We start from the raw sequence: 24,070 nt of genomic DNA, 5'->3' as shown, positions 1-24,070 counted from the left end.
TCTCCGCCCCTTCTCTTCCCTAACCTGGTTTAGAGTAATTGATAGCTCTTACCGAGCAAAGGATTGGAAACTTACCGCAGAGAACAGAAGCTGTGAACCAGCCTAGAGGTGAGGTGACATTCGTCTTATTTTGTCTGTATGTGTCCTTCGTCCCAACTGTTGGCTGTGTCGAAACGCCTGAGTGAGACAGACGGCGAGAGTTCAAGGTGTCTTCGTCTTCAGCCGTGCGCTTCTGTTTGGGTTAGCATGTTTAGGCCGTGTCTTCGTACAGTTGACTTACATTATACCTCCCCTGGCTCTCAGTGCCAGTTTGTGTAATATCTTAGCTCTTTACTCTTTAGTTCACCCGACTTAACACCTTCGTAAAATCATATACTCAGTAAACGAAGCCAGCGGTGGCTAAGTCTGTTTGGGATCAGAGTGTAGTACATTTGGGTTGTAGCACTTATAGTACTGGGCGATTTATCGTCCATATCGGAATCCCGGTATTCGTGTCGCACAACAATATGGATTTTCACCTTTAGTGGTATTGGGTAAATATCAGTGGGCTAATTTCAGTTTAAAATACATGAAAACTAGTTAGGTAAATATAAATTTGCTTTCTAGACATTTGTTTTTCTGTGTGTTGGAAGTATGTTTACTTCAGGGTGGTAGAACACCAGGACTGGACTGCAGCCCTGGCAGAGAGTATCGGTGATCAGGAAGCATGGGTTCCTTATCTTTATTACTACAGCCTAAATATCACCTAATATTGTGCTATGTTGGGAAGATATCATGATGCTGTGTTTTATCAATACCATCCATCACTGCTTAACAAGGCTACGTTTAGCCTGAGCCCATGATTGTTCACTAGACCTGGAAGCTGAACAATGATGAACTATGAAATGATGATTTGAGGGCTACAAGATCCACTACTCATACAGATGCTCTAGGACAGCCCTAATCCTCAACCAATCCTGCAGTGATCCTTAAGTGGAAATACCTGTGTCTACAAGTCTAGGCCTAAGACACGCTGTATGTTCAAAAGTATCCGTACACTCCTACTAATTAGTGGATTCATCTGCTTTAAGGTGCACCCATTGATGACATAAACATTCAGCTGTACACAAATAGCTTGTGTAACCTCTATAGAAAGGCATTAACCAATAAAGGACAACCATGCACGAGCCTAAGATCACCATACCCAGTACCAAGCATCAGCTAGAGGGGTATAAGGCCCCAGCACTGGGCTGTGGCGCAGTGAAACTGCGTTCCCTAGAGTGATGGAGCTCCATCCAGTACCTTTGAGATAAGTTGGAAAGGAGATGATGATCCAGAACTAATCATCCAACATCTGACCTCACTAAAGCTGAATGCAGTCAAATCCTCACAGCGATGTTCCAACATCTAGTATGAAGTCTTTCCTAGAAGAGTAGAGACTGTTACTACAGCAAAGTGGGGACAAACTCCCTGTTAACACCCTTGATTTCAGAAGAAGCGTTGAATGAGCAGGAGTCTACAAACTTTTGGACATGCAATGTATATGCTATGAGACACACACTGAGAATCAGAAAATGAAAATCAAAAGAAAGAAGTGCCTTGGTATGAAATGTAAAAGGGATTAATTTGTTCCTCTTTTGCAGAATGGACACCAAAACCCCCCCGGACATTAGCTAGGCTTGTCTCAGACTAGAAGTACCATGTTGGATTTTTTGCATGAACTCCTGAGTGTTTGCAAGAAGAAGTATGGAATGGCTGTGAGAGAAGCAGACAGAAGTGTGCTGCAGCTTTATGAACAAATTTTCTTAGTTGAGTAGGTATTTGTAGATTCAGAGTCAGGAAGATATGTATTAGTACACACTGTAGTTGAAAAAGAAAACATCTGTAGGTGAGAGTGATGAAGAGAGACCAAGACATGCTAGCTACAGTGAGAGAGTAAACTGGGGCATCTTGAGAAGAAAGCAAATTTGTGGGGAGGCAAGAAGAGTGAAGTCCAGACAGGCTTTGAAGAAAAGAAGTGATTGAAAAGGAAACTGAAAAGAAGAAACAGCAATGGAGTGTGGTGAAAGTTTTCTGAGTGGAACCGGGGAACTGGAACTGGATCCAGACATCGTAAGCGAGGAGGCAGGAAAACTGTACTCAGAACTCCAGGTAACCCATTAAAATGTACACCTTTAGTCCTCCATCCAGTTTAACACCTGTATATCACATGCTAGACTAGTGATGTCAAGCAGCCACAAGCCTGTTTGTAATTGTGAATGTCTTAAGTAGATAAATGCTTGACTGCTCATGTTACTTATAAGCAAATCCACCATTATGACGAGAATGCTGCTTTGCTGACTTTTCGTAAAGGAAGTGAACTGTGGCTTTGTGCCATCAGTAGTAAAACACTCTTCCTGGCATAGCAGCTGTCTGTGGAGATAAGAGACTCAAATGAAACAACAAAAATATATGTGTAGTATTGTGTGCAGTAGGTAAGCACATTGTCTTTTCTCGCCTCATACACTCTGCTTTTTGTCTGTCATTCTGTCAGTGTGTGTTAGGGGGTCCCAGAATATTGTCGCTGTCAAATCAAAACCTCATAACTTATATGTTTTTGTCAGTTTTTTTGTCAATTTTCTTTTGAAGAAATAAAATTATTTTTGGAAACTTGGCTATAACGTTACCATTTTAGAGATATTAGGATTTGTTATGACAGTAATGATACATTGTCTCTCTCTATTTCATTTTTTCTCTAATTCTCTCTCTCTCTCTCTCTCTCTCTCTGTAGTCGGTTGTGGAGACTCATGGGGCTGATGTGGTGGAGTCGTTGCTGCCCATCCTGGTGTGGGTTCTGGAAGGACTGGCCAGCTGCCGAGCACAGCTGAGAGAGAAGGAAGAGGTGGCAGAGAAGGAGAAAGGAGAGAGAGAAGACTTATTGGAGAGGTATGAGAAGGAGAGGACATTAAGGAGAGAGAGCCAAGAGGTGAGTCCAGAAATTGTGCTGAATTTAAAACATCAAGGTGCAGTTTTATGAAAATGACCTTTAGGGATGCACAAAGTTTTGGCCTCCAAAAACTGTAATAGATGTTTTAAATGGTATTGAAATTAGAGACAGTGATTCAAAACGCTGTTTGTGTCTTTCACTCTCCTGCACTGGTCAGTGCAGACCTGTTAAAACTAGGCGTGGGAATCTCTAGGCACCTCACGATTCGATTCGATTACGATTCAGAGGGCTGCGATGCGACTATAAAACGATTATCGATGCATCTTGATGCATCTTTTTTTTCTACACAGGATTTCTATTTTCCTACTGTCTGAGGACTTGGTACTTTTAAAGCAAAGTATTTGTAATGATCCATAATGAATTTACTTCCAATATCTTTTATTAATAAATCAAATGGAAGTGATGTGGCAAGTGAACTAGAAGGCTCTCATTCACTGCTCTTGTTTGGAGCACATGAAACACTGGCTGCCACTCATCTGTGATAAAATGTGCTGTTACGCTGACATAAGATCCTGTGGCAATGGATGTCCACGCAGCACGTTACAGCTGTCCTATAACTTCGGTTTTGGTCTCGTTGTAGAGAGTGGGGGGGATCGCTGTGTCAGTAAAATATCTTCGAGACTGGACACTGTATCTCGGCTCCAACATAGCGCGAAAGCCCTGGTTCTCAACGACTGAGAACTGGTGTGCAGACTGCAGGTCATATAGGAACGCAGTCTTGCTTGGCTAGTAGCTTGCGAAAAGGCAAAGAGAAAGATTTAAGACGAACATTTGGAGACGAACGCATTTATAAGCAGCGCAGTTGGTTTCCTGGTATGTTAAATCTGCAACGAGAGACTGTCAAACACTAAAAAGTTGCGAAGATGAAGTCGCTTCTCTTTTGAATTTTCCTGTTCCACCTTAAATGGTGCCGTATTTACATTCGGCGCCTCAGTCAGAATTTAAGGTGGAACAGGAAAATTCGAACAAGAGAGCTGGCGAGTGAGAAGCGACTTCAGCCTCGTAAAACAGTCGAACGTTGAGAGACATTTTACAAGAAACTGTTCAACTTTTGAGGAAATGTTTCCTGGCGGAGATGGAAGAAAAGCGGCTATAGCTAAATCTTAAAGCAGAGCGAAGTAAATCTGCGTTTTCATTTTGATTTTTTAGCCTATACTAGGACATTAACACATACTGAGACATACTGGACATTAAATGTTGTGGCTCCCAAGGTGGTTTGATTTTTGTTGAAAGGACAAAATGTCTCTTATCATTTGTGTTGTGACTCCTGACCTAACCTCGCTTTTAATGCAGAGGGTGGCGGTCGGATTTCTCGCTCATCCAGTTGTGTTTTTGTTATGTGCCGCCACAGACTGTCCGGGTGCTGCACTTCCCAACTTCCAAGTTCCGCCTTTTGCGTTCCGTCAACATTACCTTATAAATTAAAATTTAGAAAATTGATTTTTGACATTTGTGAATTGGTTCAGAATCGTTCATGTCCGCATCGCGATGCATCTAAGAATTGACCCCCCCCACCCCTAGTTCATACAATTGGAGCAGCAGATCAATGGTAAAACACAAACGCTGTCCTCTGCAGCTGCATTCACCATAGTCTTTAGCTTACAGGCTTTTTAACGTTAACAGATTTAATATAGTTCTAAAGTTGTCTGTCAGTTTTCTTTCCCTACATGGCAAATATCACCTTTTAAAGCATCGTCCGCGGTCCGCGTTGTCATTTTAATTCACTTACACAGATTTGGCAGGCTGAATATTCTCCTCAAGGGACCGTCATAAGAGTAGTGCTTCACATTTAATGACACTGTGTAAAAATGTTGGCTGGTCACTATTAACCTTGTTAACATTAATCTCATATGCAAAAACTACAGTGCAAGCCTGAGTTGTAAATGTAGAACCAGGCACATTAAATGAGATGAGTTAGTATTTATTTGAGTATTTCTATAATATTTCTTCCAAAATGGATACAGTTAATGTCTGTTTGCTAATGTGTAGTTCACTGTTGTCTTTTAGTTCATTAATCATTATTAATTTCTTACCTCTGCAGCGCTATCTGGAGCTAGATGACCAGTTTGAGCAGGAAAGGCGGGCAATACGTGGAAGAGAGAAGGAGAGGGAGAGGAGAGAGAGAGAGCTGGAGAAGAAAGCCAGAGAGCAAGCTGACCAATGTGAGACCTCTTTCCCTTTTTTAAGTCAGTTTCTCCACCAAGTTGGGAATATCAGAAATGAGGGGTTTAGGTGTACACATTTAGTGTTGGAGGGCCACAGCCGTGCGCAGTAGCAGTGGGCAGGATGGGCAAAAATCTCTATCTATTATTTAAATTTATGGTGGTTTTGTAATATATCACGCTATAGTCTGTTTTTGTGTATGTATTTTTTCAAATAGATCAATGTTTAAGTATACTTATTTTTGTAGGTTAAGTGTGACTTTCATTGGGATGTCCCTTCACTTTTAAAAAGAATCTCATTTAACAACTGCCCAATCTGTAGTCTGAAGTTTTTTTTTTTTTTTTTTTGGTGCAAAATAGTAAAAACAGAACTGAACAATATTTACATAAGCCTATGGCGCATACATTAGAATGTAACACCTTCTCTGGACTGGTGCTAAGTGTTAATTCATGTTCAGATTTCTGCTGGAAGTTCATAAATGACGGGTTTCATTCCAAAATGCTGTATATCTGTTTGTACCCATTTTGAACAAAGCAAGTTTTCAATTTGCTACAAAACCCTTTAAATATACATACAGATAGTCATGCTCTCAGTACCAGCTGATCTTTAGCTTGTTGCAACGTTGCAACAAGGCAGTGCCCAGCTGCGCAAGACGAAACACAATTTGTCCATGCTAGACCGGCCATTCCTTTCATATTGCTTTCTTATGTCTGCTGCCTCAAAAACACTTGAAACACAAATATAAAAATCCTTCACACAGCCATTCCTCTAAATGGACTAACCTTAGCATGTTTTGCAGGCATATACATTGCTTTATCTGTGCATATTTGTGGCATAGCAATATAGGTTTTGACAAAAATCATACCTTAGGAGGAAGTTCAGCTGTTGTATATAGTGCACAGTGCACAGTTTAGTGTTTTCCCTGCTGTGTTACCTGATTAAACTCATTGGCTAATTACTTTTAGCTGAATCTAATGAACTCCATTATAGGATTTTAGTTATTTGCTTGAAATGACCAGCAGATAAACCAAATACTCATGGAGAGCTCTGAGCTGAAAAGGCTGTTAATACAGGCTACACTTATTGACAGTAAATGTTCAAGCTTGTTTGATCACACTTTTCTGTTTGGTCTATGCAGTTGTGATGTTTATAGACATACACACAACCACATGGATTGCATTTTTTGACAGGTGTGAACTGAATGGCGTTGAAATTTTTAAAAATAATTAAAAGATGTTTTAGATGTTTGCAAACGATTTCTAGAGTTCTTGATATATATATAAAAACGAATTCAGTAATCAGTATATAGAAGAAAGCATTTTAAAAGTTTCCTTCATATTTTTGCTCATTTAGGCTCTTGTCTTTGTGGTACCATAGTGATTAATGTCTTACTCATGTGCTTCTCTTATTCTTTTCTTCAGTGGTGGCTTTGGAAGAGCAGAAAGCGGGTTTGACCAGAGAATTAAACACATTGAAACATACACATAACAAGGTCAGTCTCCTGCTGTTCTCATTTTCATACACATTTACAGTTGCATGTTTCAGTTCTCAGTCTCTCTGTCTCTCTGTCTTTTTATGCAGTTAGTGCTGACGTATCGTGATTTGCTAGAGAAGAAAAAGGAGCTAGAGAGGGAAGGGTCCCCTCTAAGGTTAATCTACTTCATCTTCCTTTGACTATACAGTGCCAACCACTATTTGTTCCCTCCTACTTGAGATGAGTGGACACAGTTAATTTCCTCTTCTTTATTTTAGATTCCTCACAAGCCTCTTTTTAGCATTTTGAGTAAAAATCCCTGACTGAGTCATAGATGTATTCATTTTATACATTTGATTTACTGGTCAAAATGCATGCTGGTTCTTACACTCTATGCATTTCAAGCGTGTGTTGCATATTAATGTTTAACTGTAGGACTGCATACATAAGAACAGGAAGCAACCCTCAATGTCATTTCAGCCATTACGGGATAGTAAAACACTTTCCTAGAAGGATCGTATCCATGATGTTTCATATTCTACAGTACTACAAGTGTTCATTTTTTTACCATTTCATTATGGGCTAATGTTAATTGTTCATTTAAGAGCAATGTTTGAGTTGAGTGTTTTGCTTGTAGGAATCGCATTCGCTCCAAAAGCACAGAGGCTCCATCCAATCCTGGGCAACCAGAAATCACAGTAACGCAACAGGTACGTTTATGCATTACTTAACTATCACTTAAACCACAGGTTCCGAACCTTGATCCACTTCAACTAAGGAAGGGCTTGTTAATTAGTTGTTTAGAGCAAACAAAACACAAATGTGCAGGGCAGGGAATAATCCAGGACCAGAGTTTGGAACCACTTTTAAACTAATATCACCTTCCATCTAATTATTTTATATTATTTTATTTAATAGTTATAATGTTCAACATATGAAACCAACGTTTCTCACTGCTCCCTTTTTCCTTTTCCCATCTTCCCTGTGATGTAGCATGAGCTGACACCTGATGTTGCCTCTGACCCCACTTCATCCGAAATGGCAGCTACCAAGGACAGCAAAGTGATCATAGCTGAGCCTCTCAGTGATCCGTCCTTTATCAATGACATCATAAGCTCTACCCCTGAGCTGGCTCAGTTTCAAGGGCTTGTTGAAGCAAGGTACAACAATGTCCAGTCATTTACTATGGTTTTATTTGGCTTGTTAGTTAGCTAGCTAACTATACGTCTAACTAACTAACTGAGTTACTTAGTTCTTTATTTTTCTCCCATTTTTCCTGTTACATATCTACTGATGCTGTTGCCGATATGTACACATTTATAAAATGTAGGAATTGGGATTAGGTCAGCATTACAGAGAAATATAACATTTATTTTTGTAGGGCTGAAAATGCAATAAAAATAATAATATGCAGACATTTAAGCACAGTGTTCCATCATCACCTAAACATTCTGGAGTGAAATAAAAACATCATCAAATATCAGTTTAAAATATCAGTTAGATCGGATCTTCTGTTCAATGCCAATGTAATATGTTAAGCAAATATCTGTCGATAATGATATAATCCTAATATCATTGTGCATCTGTCTTCTTGTTTGAAGTTACATATTCTTCCTTACTCAAAGTGCGTGGCCATTCATTTGATTAATCTAGTTCAGAGGTGCACAATTCTGGTCCTGGAGGGCCAGTGTCTTGCACAGTTTGGTGGTTTCCCTACTCAAGTAAACCCACTAAACCTGCCAATTAACAGAGAAGTTTAAATAGGTGCGTTTGAGCAGCAAGATCACCAAACAGTGTTGGACCCTGCCCCTTCAGGACTGTAGTTGTGCACCCTTGATCTAGTTACTCAGTAAGCAGTAGGAGCTTCTGTCTGATTTTTGCTGCCCAGCAGCTTGTTTCCATCATACTAACTTTTAGTAATAAAAGTGCTTTACTTAAGCTTTATGCTTTGCTTTACTTTATTTAAAAAAAAAAAGTTCTCACATACGTTTTGGTTTATCATTTAAAAATGTTGTGTTTGCATCCCTGATTTTACATATGCGCCTTTTGGCCTCCCGCACTTCCCCATAACAAACTGATGACGAATTTTTATTGTATTATTTATTATTGTTTTGTAATCGGAACAAGAGATCACTTCTCTCTGCCACATCCCACTGCTTGAGCACTCTTCAATTAAAAAGGCTGTAGCCTTTCTGGACATCTCCTTTTAAGTGATGAAATGTGACAGCATTCCTTCTAAAAACACTCTGAAAGTTTTGTCAACATTCTTAAAGTATTACAGACAATTTACATTTTTATAGCTTATATCAACAAACTTTTTGAAGTGTTAAACATTTTTTGTAAAAAGTCCTTTGGATGCTATCATAGGTACTGAAGGAAATGTGCTGTAAGGGCAGAGAAAATGTTCATTTTAGATTTTGTAGTACAGTCTGATATATGGCTATAGTCATTACTGTGTTACAGTATCTCAGGTTTTCACTAAGGTGCAGAATCACACACCACAGTGACTTTTCAGTCCATAAAAATGCTGAAATCTTGTAGTAACATAAAAGCATTTGAGGTTTAACCTGTGAACTTCAAGCCAATGTTTTATTACCTGTAGTATAATGAGTGTTTAATTGAACTGGACATAAAACTTGCCTCTGGTTTATGTACACATATGCACAGTTTTATTAGCACCCCTCTTTTTCTGTTCAGCACTCCTGTTCGAGCAGGAGAAGGTAGACTGAACCACAGTCTGGTGGAGGAGGTGTGTCAGAGCAAGGAGAAGGCAGAGGAGGATGATCAAGAAGAGCAGGAGCGAGAGGGAGAGGAAAGCGAGGACAAGGAGAACGAAAAGAACCTGGATAGTCTGGAGTGGGAGATAATGAGGAACACAGATTCCGTCTTCTCTGAGCTCTCAGAACTCAGCCGAGAGTATGCAGAGAGTGTAGACCAGGGGGTCAGTGTGAGAGGTGGGTGTGTCTGTGTGTGTGTGCCTCTGCATGTTAGGGGTGTAAAATGTATTGATGCATTGAGAGGCATCAGTCTGAAAGTGCTGAATCAAATGGATTGAATCAATTAGAGCTAATTCTAATTATTGTTATTTGAGAATTGTAATATAATCAAATCAAATCATTGGGCCTTATTCACTCATATCTTCATCAGTTTTTCTTAAATTTGTTCCTAAACCCCAGAATTGTTCTCAGGTTTGTGCCCTTGAGTGCGCATCGGTTCTGTTCTTAACTTAGGACAAAATTCTAAATAAGAAAATCTTGTAGAATGTCAGAATCTTCATGAAAACTGCATAACTGGGTTTTAAGAAGAAATTTCTTCTTAAGATTGGTTGATGAATGTTGCCCATTCTAAGCAAAACTGAAGTTTTGACATATTGAAATGTTGAGACTTGTCTGTCATAGCTGGGTGTGGTTTTTAAAACTCTTGTCTCTTGTGGCTCTTGTGCAGGCAGTACAGACCAGTTTGAAGAGATTCTTTCACAGTTTGAGGAACTGAAACACACTCAGTAAGACCTTATTTACTTTCATTATTTTAAGTAGCACTGCAGTCCTTTTTTATTGTGCTATGTGCAGTAAGCAGTCGGCCCCTCATTGCTTTCTTCTGTCTGAGTAGCTTTGTCCACAGCTTGCCAGTGGTGCAGTACAAAAGTGTCAGTTGGAAAAGTTGTAGTTAATTTACAGTATTTATACTGTGGTCGTCAGCTTCCAGTTTTTAAAGATTCTTTACATTTACAGCAACTGACCATGATATAATTGTAATTCCTAGTGTGATGAAGGATAGTGCATTAAAACCATGCTTTTCACAGTGATACTTTCTAATGACCTCTGTACTTTTGCTATGCAACTATCTATGAGCATAAATAACAGGATACACTTATATAGCTCAGTGTTCTGCTTCTCTCCCCACCCCCCCTTTCTCTATCAGTGAGATGGTGGACACTGCTCGAAAGGCTCTTATTTCACGTGTAGAAGAACTGACCAATGAGAGATCTGCTCTGAACCTTGAGCTCGCATCCTGCCAAGAAACCATTGCCCGACTAAAGGGAAAAAACAAAGAGATGGAAGACGAGACCAAGCGGTAATGAGCATTACTAGTCATGTTGATCAAACATGGATGACTTACGAGTTTTATTTATTTATTTTTTTTCTTACGTTTATCTTATATTTACATTCATTTGCAATTGAGTCATGCACTCCTGCTATATAGATGCACTTTGTAGGTTTACAGTTACAGACTGTAGTCCATCTTTGGCCGCACAATATATCAGCCACCTTCTACCCTGTCTGTCGATGGAAAGAAGTCACCACAGGACCACTGCTGACTTGATATTATTTATTTGTGGTGGACCATTCTCACAGCATTGATTTCAACATGGTAATAGTAATATGTTGGTGAGTTCGTGTCAAAGCAAAAGACAAGTTTTGTATGCTGATGTGCTCAAGCAGAGATTGACTCTTGTGTGTGGGACTGTTAAGGGTGTATCAGGTAAAGCAGTGTGGCTGGCATTTTCAAAAACCTTAATGTCACTACTGGGTTAAGAATAGTTTGCCAACCAAAAATATCCAGCCAGCAGTGGTCCTGTAGTCAAAAATGACGACTAGTAAAGGTGATTACTAACACACACTGTGCATTGTAAAAGATGACTGTACATCTGCAAGGTGTTCCAACATAGTAGACATGTCTAATAAAGCAGCCAGTAAATGTATACAATGACTATATATACAGTTATAACAGTGGACTCAAAATGGATACTTTTGATTTGTGCTCATACAATGAAAATTACAAATATCAAGTAAAAGTCCATGACGCTACTGTTTATGTTTGCATGCTATATTGTTTTGGAATAGTGGCGCTTTGTATTAGCTCACATGGGTATAAAATGAGTGAATGAGGATGTCTCTGAGGGATAAAGGTGAGAGCTATAGGGAAAATGGCTTTTGTTGAAGTGCACTTTTTTTATCCTAGTTGCCTGAGAGACACTGAGCTCTAACATGAAATTCAACTGAGACCAGTCTATATATGATCTGAGGCCCATTACCTGGTTTACGTTGTCTTTAGAGTAATTCTGTTATAGCATCTTCCTCTGTTTGTTCATGCTTGTGTTTCTTACTTATTTTTACAGACTGCGTAAAGAGCTGGAGACCTTCCAGGCTGAGGACACTGATGTGAGTGCATGTTCATATTTCTGTCGAAGTGTGCATTGTTGTGTGAGAATATTTTTTTTAAGCTACCAGCTCCACACACAAAAACATAGATTTGCCTGCTGACTTTTGAGTTTTCATTCTCTAAACAGCACGTCAATGGTGTTTCACTGAGCCAGAATAAACCTGCATAAATTTGTCTTCTCACTAAGCTAATGCTAGCTTCTTAACTAGTCTTAACTTCCTAACAAAGATATTGAAGCAAAATAATTTAAACGAACAGCTCCACACACAAATATCCAGGTTTATCCACTCATACTCTCATTAGCATGTTCTATACGTTAGACTGTGACAAGTTCAGTCTCATTCATGACATACAAAACTAAGCTGCTGTGTAGTTTTCAGATATATTGAGAAACCCCATGATTTTAATGGAAAACTGTGAACTCTGTGCTATGGTAACACATTTGATACAAATTTCGGTCTATATAATCATAATAAGCCATCAAAGTGGAATGAACCACTAAAAAACACATCTGTAAGTGTGAGGGTCATATAATGTAGTGTATTTCAATCAGTTGCCTTTATACAGAACTGCTCCAGATCTGTTCTTTGCCCCAGTACATTTCAGCAAGATGAGTTCTGCAGCCTATGATTACCTGTTCAGGTGTGGTGTGAGCTGCAGTCGAATGAAAGGGTGGACTGAGTTTGGAAGCTCTAGGGTTTATCAGATATTCTGTGTAATTTTCATCCCTGACTTTTTTTTCTTTCCTCTTTAGTCTTCTCTGCCTAGCTCACGTCGTCGTTTTTCTCGTTCTGAGATGGCTCGTGTGGTCATGGAGAAGAACCAGTACAAAGAACGACTGTTTGAACTACAGGAAGCTGTTCGGCGTTCTCAGGCTCTTAGGTTTGTTTAACTACGTTTCCCATGATACTCTGTATCAATCAAAACAGTACAATGCATAATGCAAATTTGTGCCTGTTTAGTCCAGGTTCCATGTGTGAGGCATTTCGAGATGCAATTGGTATTGATAGTGTCAGCCTGTTCTGTTAATCCTATTCAGAAGGATATAGATGATCCCAGATTGGTTTCTTTTATACTGACCTATCCATTTCCCCTCCTAAAGGGTCGCTAAGGAAGGAAAAATCCCAGAAGACAAACAAAGCAGTGTGTGGAAGAGGTTTGAGACATTTTCTCTCTTTTTAAGCAAACCTTTGAGATTTTTTTTTTGATGTTCATTGAATATTACTTTGTTTTGTTGTCTTTCACAGGTTTAACCGATTCCTTGGTTTGACTAAGGATCAGCTTGCTCCAGCTGCAGCTTTGGCCCTTACTGTCCCGCCAGTTCCATGTCCATCTCCTTGCTCACCAGTGGGCTCTCCGCATCATCTGTCTGTCGATGCAGCAAAGACAGAGTAAGAATGTTCTCTGTCTGGTTTTTCTGTGTAGGGAAGTAGTGGTTTGTCAGCTTTACTCATTCAGATTCTGCCCTTCCTTTTTTCTCAGCGCCAACCAGTTACTGCAGAACTGTCCATCGGATTTTAAATTAAGCCCTTTTTAGCTGGATTAGTTTTATGTGGGAAGGTTCTGTGCTTTTAAGTGATTACTGACTGGGTCCACAGTTTGAATCCAGCACCAATCAGGGTATGTAAGCGGTGGCCATTCATACACAGAGTTGGCACTGCCAAGCGGTACAGTGGGACTATACAGGAAATTCTCACCAACTGCAGCAAAGTTTTAGACTTTTACACAAATTGTCTCATGAATAGGGAAAAAGTAAAGTAGATTGTATTAAAAGCTTGTGCATTTGTTTACCCTGTTCAGTTTTTTTTGACTGTGATTGTGCAATTGTTACAAGCCTGTGCCTTCTGAAAAATGCCTGTGTAGCAGAGAATGTTTAAATAGTTTTTCATTTCATAATGCCCAAGAATCATATAACTGATGAAGGCAAATGCATAGTGTTTTGTCCATATGTTAGATATAAAAGTGTTATCACAAAATGCATCATATGGAGTGAATATGGAACAGTTTTTTTTTATATGTGAGTAAGAGGAGTGAAACAGAATCATTACAGAAAACTCTGCAAGAGGTGGAAATTTCTGCTGCTCCGCTCCTCACATATTCTCTGCTACCAGTCTGCAATGTTCAGAGTTTTTGTCTGACAGTAATAAGTTCCAGAATTAATTACCTTTAGTAAATCTAAGTTTCTGTAGTAACAGTAATTGTTTAAATCCATTTGGTAAAGTAATAATGGAATCTGCTGTGTGCCATGTTATTGTTATTGAGTTTTGCACCTGTTGCAAAATGCTGACATGTCCAACAGGCTTTGACATTTCAGTGCAGGCTATCTGTGCTAATTTGCGGAAATTACACAGATACTTGTACTTGACACACCTGTGCAAATCCTTGAATAAAATCCCTTACAGTTTACACTACTGAACCTCACCAGGTTAACGAATCTTTAGACTACACACTACAGTGATGTGTGCTCTCCTCGTCAGGGGTTCGCTGTCTCCCAGGCTGAGGAGGAAGGAGCTGTACCGGGAGATCCGCACTCATGTGTGGGGAACTCTGGGCACACGGCAAATGAATGGCTGGAGCATGCCGCTGTCACACACAAATTCACAGGTATGCGTGTACTTGCAAACCCGCATTTCTCACCTGCACACGTATGGTTCACACTTACATTTACAGGGCTGAAAGTTCTCCGGAACTGTACCGGAATTCCAGTGCCAGGTTGGGGCTGGAGCTTCTACAGCAAAATAGGGCACTATTTTTCAAGTATGGATGTGGCTGAATCCCAAATTGTTGTTTGTGAGCTGTATTATGCACTGTTAGGGAGCAGGAGCCAGTATTTAAATTTCTTTGTAGTGCAGTATATAGGGAGCAGGGAGCCATTTGAGATTCAGCCCCAGCTTGGGAAAAGGGATGTTAGCTTGGTGCTAAATAAGACTTGCAGTGGTAATTTTGTGACCAAAAAGTTCTTACACAGTGAAGCTTTTTGCATTAAACAGTGCTATGTTATGTTCATTATTATATGATGTAAAATTTAAAAGTTCATGAAATGACCACAACACTGATGGCCAACCGAATTCTACTCCGCTTTGCATCGTGCCTAAGAACCCCCTTCCCCATGATAAAATTGTAGATGATAAAACGGCCTCTCTTGGCTTATTGCCTAATTATATGAGTATGGAACATATTCCTGTATGTTTTTTTACCTGTCGTGCAAGAATATGGCTGAATATGAATGTATTGTATTGTATTAATAAAGTAAACCTACCTTTATAAAAAACCTTTGTTTACACTGTGGCTGAGTTAAGTGTCTGTTTATTAAGGCATGAGCATGTGCTACTTTGAAAAAAGCACTGCAATTAATAGGCTGTTCGTTTTATTTTTTTATGTGTTCATTTTGAACTAATTTGACAGTTGTTTGACAACAGTATGCTGCAAACGCTGTTTAGAGGCAAATGGAGAAAAGAGTGATGACAAGTTTGAAGGATGGGTGTACAGGAAATTTTTCATAGATTTGAAAGGTGCGCTTGGACTGGGATACAACCACCATACCTTATTCGTTTTGCACAACTTGTTATTGTTTGTTTGTTTATTTTGTTTATCAACATGTTCATATTCAGTTAATTTATTTTTGTGTTTTGTGAGCCTTCCCCTTCTCACTATTGTTTTTGCTAAACCCCGAACACATTTCAGCCACAGAAATGTTCTTTTCTTTAAGCCCTGCATGTAACTTCACTGTTGCAGATCACTCTCTTGCCTGATTCATTTGGTTGTACGTTTTCTGTTTTTAGTCCAACACTTTGTCTTTTTTTATTTTGTGTGTGTGTGTGTGTGTGTGTGTGTGTGTGTGTGTGTGTGTGTGTGTGTGCGCGCACCAGAATGCAGAGCCGCATTTGGAGCCTAAAGACGTACCTGTCTTCACACAGTTGAGAATGCTTGACCAAAGAGATGCTTCTGCTAAGGTCAGGTTCCCTGCTGCTCAGTTTCCACAACTGCTCTTTGTATGTATCTGTTACTTGATATCATTGGAGATATTTCATGAAGATCAGGGACTTCCATGTTAAAACCTGCTGTTCCTTCATATTGCTTCCTCAAAGTAAGAGAATGCTAAAATGGAGACTGTTTCAGGAGTTAACATTTATTATAATACTGATGAAAGCTTTATATTTAAATGGGACTTGCTATGAGTGAGTAAAGAAGTAAGAGTCTAAGTAACCTAACAAATCAGCATCATGCCAACACACTGCATCAGCTTGGTAATATAGTATAATGCACTCAATAATGGCTTGGTAAGCAATATCAAGTTGCTTACAAAGCTACTGCTGAACTGCTAAAGCACAAGTAGCAGCTAGTCACCATGTGTTGCTCAGAGATAAAAAGCCTTGATATTACAGTCGGTCAATGAGAGGTAAACATTTGTGCGTGAAGGCATTACTTGGCTGAAAATAATTATTTTATTATTTTAGTTAATGAAGACTAGAACATTGTGTGTTCTTTTAAATGTTTAAATGCAATGGTGTGGCCCTGTTGACCACCTGGCGTGTGTTTACCAGCAACAAACACTGAGCTAATGTGTTATTAATTCTCTAGCAAATAACTACATAGTTAAATGAAAAGGTCTTACCAAACATTATCTTTGGTACAAACAATATAATTATATGAATGTGTTGATCATAGGGTGACTGACCATTCAGAACTAACTTTATTAGTCAGTACACTGTGGTCAGTCCATTCCTGTGGCTTACATTTTAGAAATAAGTAATGACAGTGTCCTTGATGTCCTCACCAGCAACCACTAACTGGGAACACACACCTTTTAGTCTTTCCCATGGATAAGAAAATAGCTCTTAGCCCTAGCACTTAATGGATGAATTAAATTTTGCTTTTTATTTTTCTTCTTTTCTTTCTTTTCTGTAGCTGACCTGTGCTGTAGCTGTGCCACCAGAGGTTTCAGGAGAACAGAACGTAAGCCTCAAATAAAAAAAAACTGACACTGGATCAGCTCACTGTGTATCTGATAATTTCTGAGAAATTGATATTAACTATTTATCTTAACAGTAAGAATTTTATATTATAAAACATGAACATTAATAGAAATACAAATCAACAAATAAGTAATATGTTATTTTATGTGTGTGAATGTGTTAGTTTAACCATTTCCAAACTTATCCTTAGGAAAGTCCAGTGTTACAGTTACCATGCAGTACAGCTGATCAGTGCTTCATTAACAAATCCAAGCAGTCACAGACGACTTCTTACTGTATTCTTTTACCCAAGATATTAACTTAAAAAAACACTCTTCTTTCATTTCACTGGATTTGTTTTAATTATAATGCTAAGTAGTGTTTTTACTACCAAGACAAATAGTTTGAAAGAATTTTTATAGCTTCCTGAGACTTTTGCAGAGTACTGTGTACCTGTACCCTACATGAACAAAGTCTCAAAGAATACAAAAGACAAATCTAGAATCAGTTCCTCCCTGTCATTATAAATCAGCTTCTTTATTTGATACATATGATTCCTGATCCTGGGTCAGTTTTTCTAAAACACACCTTGATTTAATCCCCACCTTTAACTGAACACCATTTTCTACATGCCACAACCCGTCAGTCATTCTCATGCACATTCCATGCCCCACCCAATCTCAGTGTTCTGTCTGGACCATCACTGGACCTGCCTCCAGCAGTGACGTCACAGTGATTGACCCAGCACGGTCCAATACCGTCCTGGACCAGTTCAGCCTCCCGCCCACCTCTCCGGCTCTGTGCATTTGTGCTGTCCCTCCCACTGGTCAGTTCAGACATTGACGCATGCTTCAAAATAACAGAAGTAGAGCAATGAGATTTAAAATTAATAGTATGTGTGCAGCGTTTCATCATATATATATGAACCTGAATTCCAAAAGAGTTGGAACAGTATGTGAAATTCAAAATAAAAGCAGAAAGAGTGATTTGTAAATCCATTTGGCCTGTATTCAAACGAAATACCATATGACTTTGGGAATATCATTGTCAATTAACACTTCATCACTGCATCTACAAATTAAAGTTAAGTCTGTACTATGCACAGCAGAAGTGATTTATCAACAGTTTTCGGAAACAGCGCCAACTTCGAGCTTATCTGAAATGGACTGGAACAAAGTGGAAACGTGTATTGTGGTCTGATAAGTCAATCTTTCAGATTGTTTGTGGAAACAGTGGATGTTGTGTTCTCCAGGCCAAAGAAGAAAAGGGCCATAGAAATTATTACTAGTATAAAGTTCAAACGGCAGTGTCTGGGATGTCCATGCTTATTTGAACATGTGTTACAACAGCATGGTTGTATAATCAGAGAGTGCAGGTGCTAGACTGGCCAGACTGCAGTCCAGAACTGTTTCCCATTGTGGTGTATTATGAAGCACAATGTGCAACAACAAAGGCCCCATGGGTCACACAGCTGAAAACTTGTATAACAAAAAAACTAAATCAGTTGGTGTCTTCAGTCCTAATTCATTATTAAGTGTTGTTAAAATGATTTGATACAAACATTTTTGTAAACATTCTTCTGCCCCAACTTTTTTGGAACTTGTTACAGGCATCAAATTTAGAACGAGCTTGCTTATTTATTTATTTATTTATTATTTAATTAATTAATAAATACTGTGTTTTTGTCCTGTTTTAAATGTAATACATGACAAACAGAATTTACTAATTGCTGCTTTCTGTTCATTTTAGCTTTCCACATACTGTCCAAACTTTTTCTGGAATGAAGTTTTGCATATTGTCTTTGTCCTAAGAAAACCTCTTAAATTTTCCCCTTTTCGTGACAAATGAACTAATAGAAATGGTCCAACCTTACTTGCAATTAAGCTTATAAGTCAATTGATTGTGTTTAGTCTTAAATGTTGTATAAAGTTATTGCTTCAGAGATTTTCTTACGACAGCAATAGTATGTTTCCAGCTCATCTTAGCATTCACTTGCATTATTTGTGTTTGGAGCCTGATTTCCAAACAGGGATTAAGCCTTGATTCTGGATTAATTTACTCTGTGGCAAAATCCTACTTGATGTAGGAAGTCTTTGTCTCTGTCCATTTAACCGCTTCATACACATTGTGTGCTTCAGGGGAAACTTCTGGCACTGTATGGATCGGAACACAGGATGGAAGGTATGAAAATTGAATGTGTTTTCATTTTTTTAATGTGGTGTTTACCACAAAAATGATCTTTTAATTTATGTATAATGTAAAGTTTTAATACTTTTTTCTTTATTTTTCCATTTTTCTTTCATCAGTGTGCTTGTTCATTCAGCCTCTGCCTCTAGGACACGTTTGCAGTCTGCCAATCTCTCAGAGGGTGTGCATTCTCTCACGTGAGTTTTCATGCTAATTTCTGTTTTCTTCCTTATTTTATCTGTAAAGCTCATACAATTATTTTTAAAATCTTTTCTCTGATAGATTTTCACCAGGTCATGTGATTGCTGGATTAGGCAATGGAATGCTTGCATTTTTCAGTCACCGTTCAGGTGTGTTTGATTTAACTGCATTTATTGTATAACCTTATTTTTTGCTCCTTGTTTTTTTGTGCATTTCAGCAGTGAATACTTTTAAATGTGGGTTAAATGTTTCTCACTTTTATAGGTGGATGGGATCTTCAGTCACATGAAGCCTTTTCAGTGGGTACAGGCCCTTTGCAACCCATTCGCTGTTGCCTAGCAAAGCACAGCTGTCTGTGGGTGGGATACTGGAATAAAGTTTACATGGTTGACGTCCAGAATCGGAAAGTGGAGGTATGGGCTGACAGACTTGCCATCGAAATAGATTTCTTTGTATACCTCAACACGCTTTTTTCCTGTGTGTCACGCTTTTCTGCTTCTTTTTCTTTCTCTCTGTCGATGTAGAAGTCCTTTACAGTGTCGCAACGGAGTGAGCAGCAGGTGCGCTTTCTGTGTGCAGCAGGAAGTGGAGTTTGGGCTTCCTGTCGTCTCGATTCTACCCTCAGGCTTTTTGATTGGACGACTGGACGCCCTCTACAGGAGGTCGATGTGTCCTCTATGATTACTAAAGCTCTAGGCGAGTTCAACTTTATGCATTTATCACACTTCATTGCTATCTCCTGTTCAAAATAACATGCAAATCATCTAAAGTAACATTTCTTCCACAAAATACATTTGACACAGTGTCTCAGAGCCTCAGAAGAGATTAATATTGTCTCTCTGCTTCTCTTTCTCTCTCTCTCAGGTGCTGCATTCCTGTCCATGTCACCTCTTCAGATCACTGCCATGTCTGTGGTCAGTGGGCGGCTGTGGGTGGGCACAGGGAGTGGGGCCATTTTGTCTGTCCCACTGTCACTCAGTGAGTACAGTATTAGGTGGTAGTAGTAGTAGTAGTAGTAGTAATAATAATAATAATAATAATATATTATATATATATATATATATAATTTTTATTATTATGATTTATTATGTATTTATGTCACATTTTTAGAAGTACTTTTCAGTGAGGAAAAAAGCTGAGCCAAAAAAAGAAAGGAAAAAATAACTTTACAGTTATATTTGAAAAGTTAATGAGCTGTTAAATCCACTTTTGTTATTGGAAATTTCTTTTCAATCCTTTCAAACTTCTAAGTTCAATGTTTCATTTCTTCTGTGGTTCTCAAAGTTATCTGCTTAAATATCAAAATATCCCTGATGTTTTCTTTGCTTCTTTTTGGCATGTTTTGTTCTGTCAGGTTCAGAGTCTTCCATCCCGTACTGCTCTCTGGCTTCCGCTCAGTTGTCTTTCCATGGGCACCGTCAAGCAGTTAAATTCATCATCTCTGCTCCAGGTCAGTGAGCTGAAGATTTTTTTTTTTTTTCAGCAGGGAGTTTATCAGTTTTCTGTCATATAGAGTCAGCTCAGCATGATCTCTTCTTCTCAACACAAAATAATTATATATAATTTTTTTTTTGTTTTTTTGTCTTTTTGTCTTTTTTAAGGCTGCCGTAGTTGCTCTTCCACAGTGGATGGTGCTCCTAGTTCTCATCTCATCCTCAGTGGAGGAGAGGGCTACATCCATTTCCGTCTGGGTGAGTCACCTGAAGCGTTTGCCTAACCCAATGCAGTCTATTTATGACTGTGTTTAGTTTAAATGTGTTACATCTAATGTGAAGCTCAAGCAATGATATCCTGTATATTACCTAATTCTAGCTTAAACCAACCACTCCCTGAACAACGCACAATTCAAGGGTGAATCAAAGGAACCACACACTAGGGCTCTGTTTTCGTAGTCATAGCATGAATGGACAAAAAAGTCACAAAGTCGTGCTGCTGGCATGTGTGCAAGTCATATACATTTTTAGTATTGTTGTGACTGGCAGCGAAGGCTCTAGCCCTGTGCAAAGCAGCACACCTGCACACAGGGCTGTCGTTAGTACGAATACATTATCAAAAGGTGTAGTTTATGTATGCTGTAGTGACAGCCAGTCAGATCAACTTATACCATATAAGAGCCATGCGTGCACTGATTTCACAAGCACAGTGGGATTTTCCTAATGGCAGAAGGTCACTGCCTTCCAAGAATTCCAGTATTCTAATCATTTTAATTTTATCAATAGAGGAAGGCATGTCTGATATTTTAAGTCTCAAATGACTCATTACTTTTATAAAAACAATATTAAAAAATACTCATAAAATGGAAGAAATTAACTAAATAAAAATGATTAAAAAGTAAATATAATCAGATAAAATACAATTTTTAAAAAGTACTGTACTATCCTAGATTGTAATTGTCAGGAAGCATATCAATATTACCAAGGATTTGTGGGTTTTAATAACTAGCTTGGTGCATTAATACAGGATTCAGTTGAAGTGTGCAAGCATGGCATCAGGGGGTCACTGCACCCACCAACTGCCCTACTAAACAGTTCTGTACATGTTTCTCTGATGACAAACAGCAAAAAGGAATCATAATGAAACTGCACTTGCTTGCACTGTTGTCATGCTTTCCAAGATACGGTCACAGATAGATTTTTCTGATTCTCTCCTGAATGTGTGACTGTTTTGTCTTCCTTATTTCTCCTCCCATGTGGATGAATGAAAAGAAAAAAAAAACAGTATTTTACAACGGTTTCGAATGTGGCTTAGTTGATCAGATTTTAGTTGTTAGACATTCCATTGATTTCATCAATTATGTAATGTTCAATGAATAATGATGTGCCAATTATCCAAAGAGTTTTTTTCCTTGTTTGTTATGAAAGTTATATAGTTATATTTATGTGGGCTAAATATCACACTGAGTAATTGGAAACCTAAGCTTGAAGTCAGGAAATTAGCGTTTGCACTAGCGTTTACGTTAAGAGTAGATCTGAGGAGGTGGTGGCACCACCAGATTTTTAACGTCACACTCCGTGTTGCACTATCCCACCCACATAATTACACCAAACTAGTAAATTGCACAAATAGGCTTGCCTCCAACCAAATTGGTACTATGCTGGCATTATACTGTAAGAATTGCCCCTACATTAAAAATAGCCTAATCTGGAATACAATGCTATCATATATGTTAAATAAACCCATTGTTCTAATGCATCATCATAATCAGTTGCCCAGACAAGGATTTAGCCGAGTCCTGGCACGTGCTCCCTGATTTTTTGACTCACTCTGTATTTTGTCCAGGCTCTGTCCATCTATTTGAACTACATAATCGCAGTTATAAGAAAACCTTATATCTCCAGAGTGATAGCTTTTTTTGGGAAAAAAAGGAAAAAAATATTTTAACTTCTAAGTATTCATTCATTCTGAAATGTTCACACAATATAAAGGATAGCTGGGTTTTCAAAAAAAGAAAAAAGCAACAAAAAATTGTGTAAAAAAAACAAAAACTGGAAATGGTTGAGTTAGTTTTCTGTCTGACAGTGGTAAGATGATAGTAGCATGTTTCCAAGTGATAAATGCATGTGTGAAACAACTTTTTTTCTCTCCCACTTTCACAGGGGATGATGGTAGTGATGGAACTGGCGAGTCTGTTCTACTGCGGTCGGAACGAAGTCACATGATCATTTGGCAGAGTCCGACCCGCCCCGTTCCTAGTTCCTGCCTTTGAGAACAGATCCATTTAAAGCTATGCTATCAGTCTCAACTCTTCTTACTTTTGTTTGTGTACTTTTTGTGCACATTTTACACATTTCGCCTTTGTCTGTAGCCCTGTCTCGTTTTGTAAGTCAAGCCCTTTAACAAAGCCAAAGTTGGTAATAAGTAATGCAAATGCACATGACACATGCATTATTTATACTAACTGGGTATCCTTAGCACTCATTGTTGATAATTCAGCAATGGTATATGTTTGAGAAAAAGACAAAGAAAGAAAGAAAAAATTATTGCAGACAAGACCACATTTTACTGAGCCACAACCAATATCTGATTTGTTTTTTTGGCAGTTAGGGATTGATAATGTGTTTCAGATTTCTCTGTGTCTTAATCTTTGCTTATAAATGTTGCAGTGCAGTTTTGTTCCTGGTTTTCTTTTATTTTCTGTGTTTAAAGACTCAGACTCACTACTGGAAAGTTTTTGTTGTATTCATTACAAAATGCCACCCAGGTCTGTTTTTTTTTTCTTTAATTTCTGAATTGCACCAGACTACATGTTTTGAAAGCTATATTTATTGATACCATGTCATCTCATATATGTTCCTCTACTTTTCTTAAAAGGCAAGGCTTGTATGTTTGTTGTGTGTTGTCTTGCAAAGGGGGGCATTTTGACAACTTCTGGGCAGAATCTGACATTTCTGGTCCGTGTAAATGTGAGTGTGGAGATGTCAAATGTTGCTCTCCAAAGTGAAGCTGCTAATATAAGCTCAGCACAGCAGCCTTTGTGATGAATCTGTGTAAACATAGGTCATTTGAGATCATTTCAGACTTCGTCTATTTGCCTTGCCAGCAAAGTGAAACATGCAGGTTTGTGTCGACACACTAAATTAATAAATTCTTGTCAGATTGACAATCTGTTCAATTTAGACGAGGCCTGTAGAAGATGTGGAAAATACATCTCAAGTGGATCACAGTTTCATTTTTGTAACTGGAAACATTCTGTATGTCTGTGGTGTCTTTGTAATCTGAAGTGATTGTTCTTGAGAGATTTGCCTGTGATGAGATTTTGCAGTATTTGAGCACAAATGAGTGAACAGTGAGTGTTTGACAAGAACAGAAAAAATATGTGATGAGAGATTTGTTTGGAAAATATGCAGTATTTTTAATAAAAAAGATTTTGATTCAAATGTTTTAAGTTTCAGTCAGCTGAATCTCAACAAAAATGTTTTTTTCTTACTTTAAGCACAAACAATGAAAGATATAAGTCATATT

The 24,070-nt window shown here is 38.5% G+C and overlaps 1 protein-coding gene across 1 annotated transcript; it reads left to right on the top strand.

Annotated features, from left to right (window-relative positions):
• Window positions 1-23,985, top strand: si:dkey-17m8.1 (C-Jun-amino-terminal kinase-interacting protein 4). The gene is made up of 28 exons (XM_036584868.1): window positions 1-108; window positions 1,623-2,130; window positions 2,750-2,944; window positions 5,007-5,127; window positions 6,550-6,620; window positions 6,710-6,777; window positions 7,240-7,312; window positions 7,596-7,762; window positions 9,300-9,556; window positions 10,047-10,104; window positions 10,524-10,676; window positions 11,722-11,764; window positions 12,520-12,647; window positions 12,868-12,921; window positions 13,013-13,156; window positions 14,243-14,369; window positions 15,635-15,718; window positions 16,674-16,721; window positions 17,405-17,546; window positions 18,859-18,901; window positions 19,027-19,104; window positions 19,190-19,257; window positions 19,373-19,521; window positions 19,633-19,804; window positions 19,973-20,086; window positions 20,463-20,558; window positions 20,710-20,799; window positions 22,705-23,985. The coding sequence occupies exons 2-28, from the start codon at window positions 2,032-2,034 to the stop codon at window positions 22,812-22,814; spliced, it is 2,952 nt and encodes a 983-aa protein (XP_036440761.1). The 5' UTR covers window positions 1-108; window positions 1,623-2,031; the 3' UTR covers window positions 22,815-23,985.
• The last annotated feature ends 85 nt before the right edge of the window (window positions 23,986-24,070 follow it).

This window comes from Colossoma macropomum, unplaced genomic scaffold, assembly GCF_904425465.1.
Source record: "Colossoma macropomum unplaced genomic scaffold, Colossoma_macropomum, whole genome shotgun sequence".
NCBI classification, from domain to species: domain Eukaryota; kingdom Metazoa; phylum Chordata; class Actinopteri; order Characiformes; family Serrasalmidae; genus Colossoma; species Colossoma macropomum.
The sequence above is the reverse complement of the archived record's forward strand: the minus strand, read 5'-3'. Positions and strand labels throughout refer to the sequence as shown.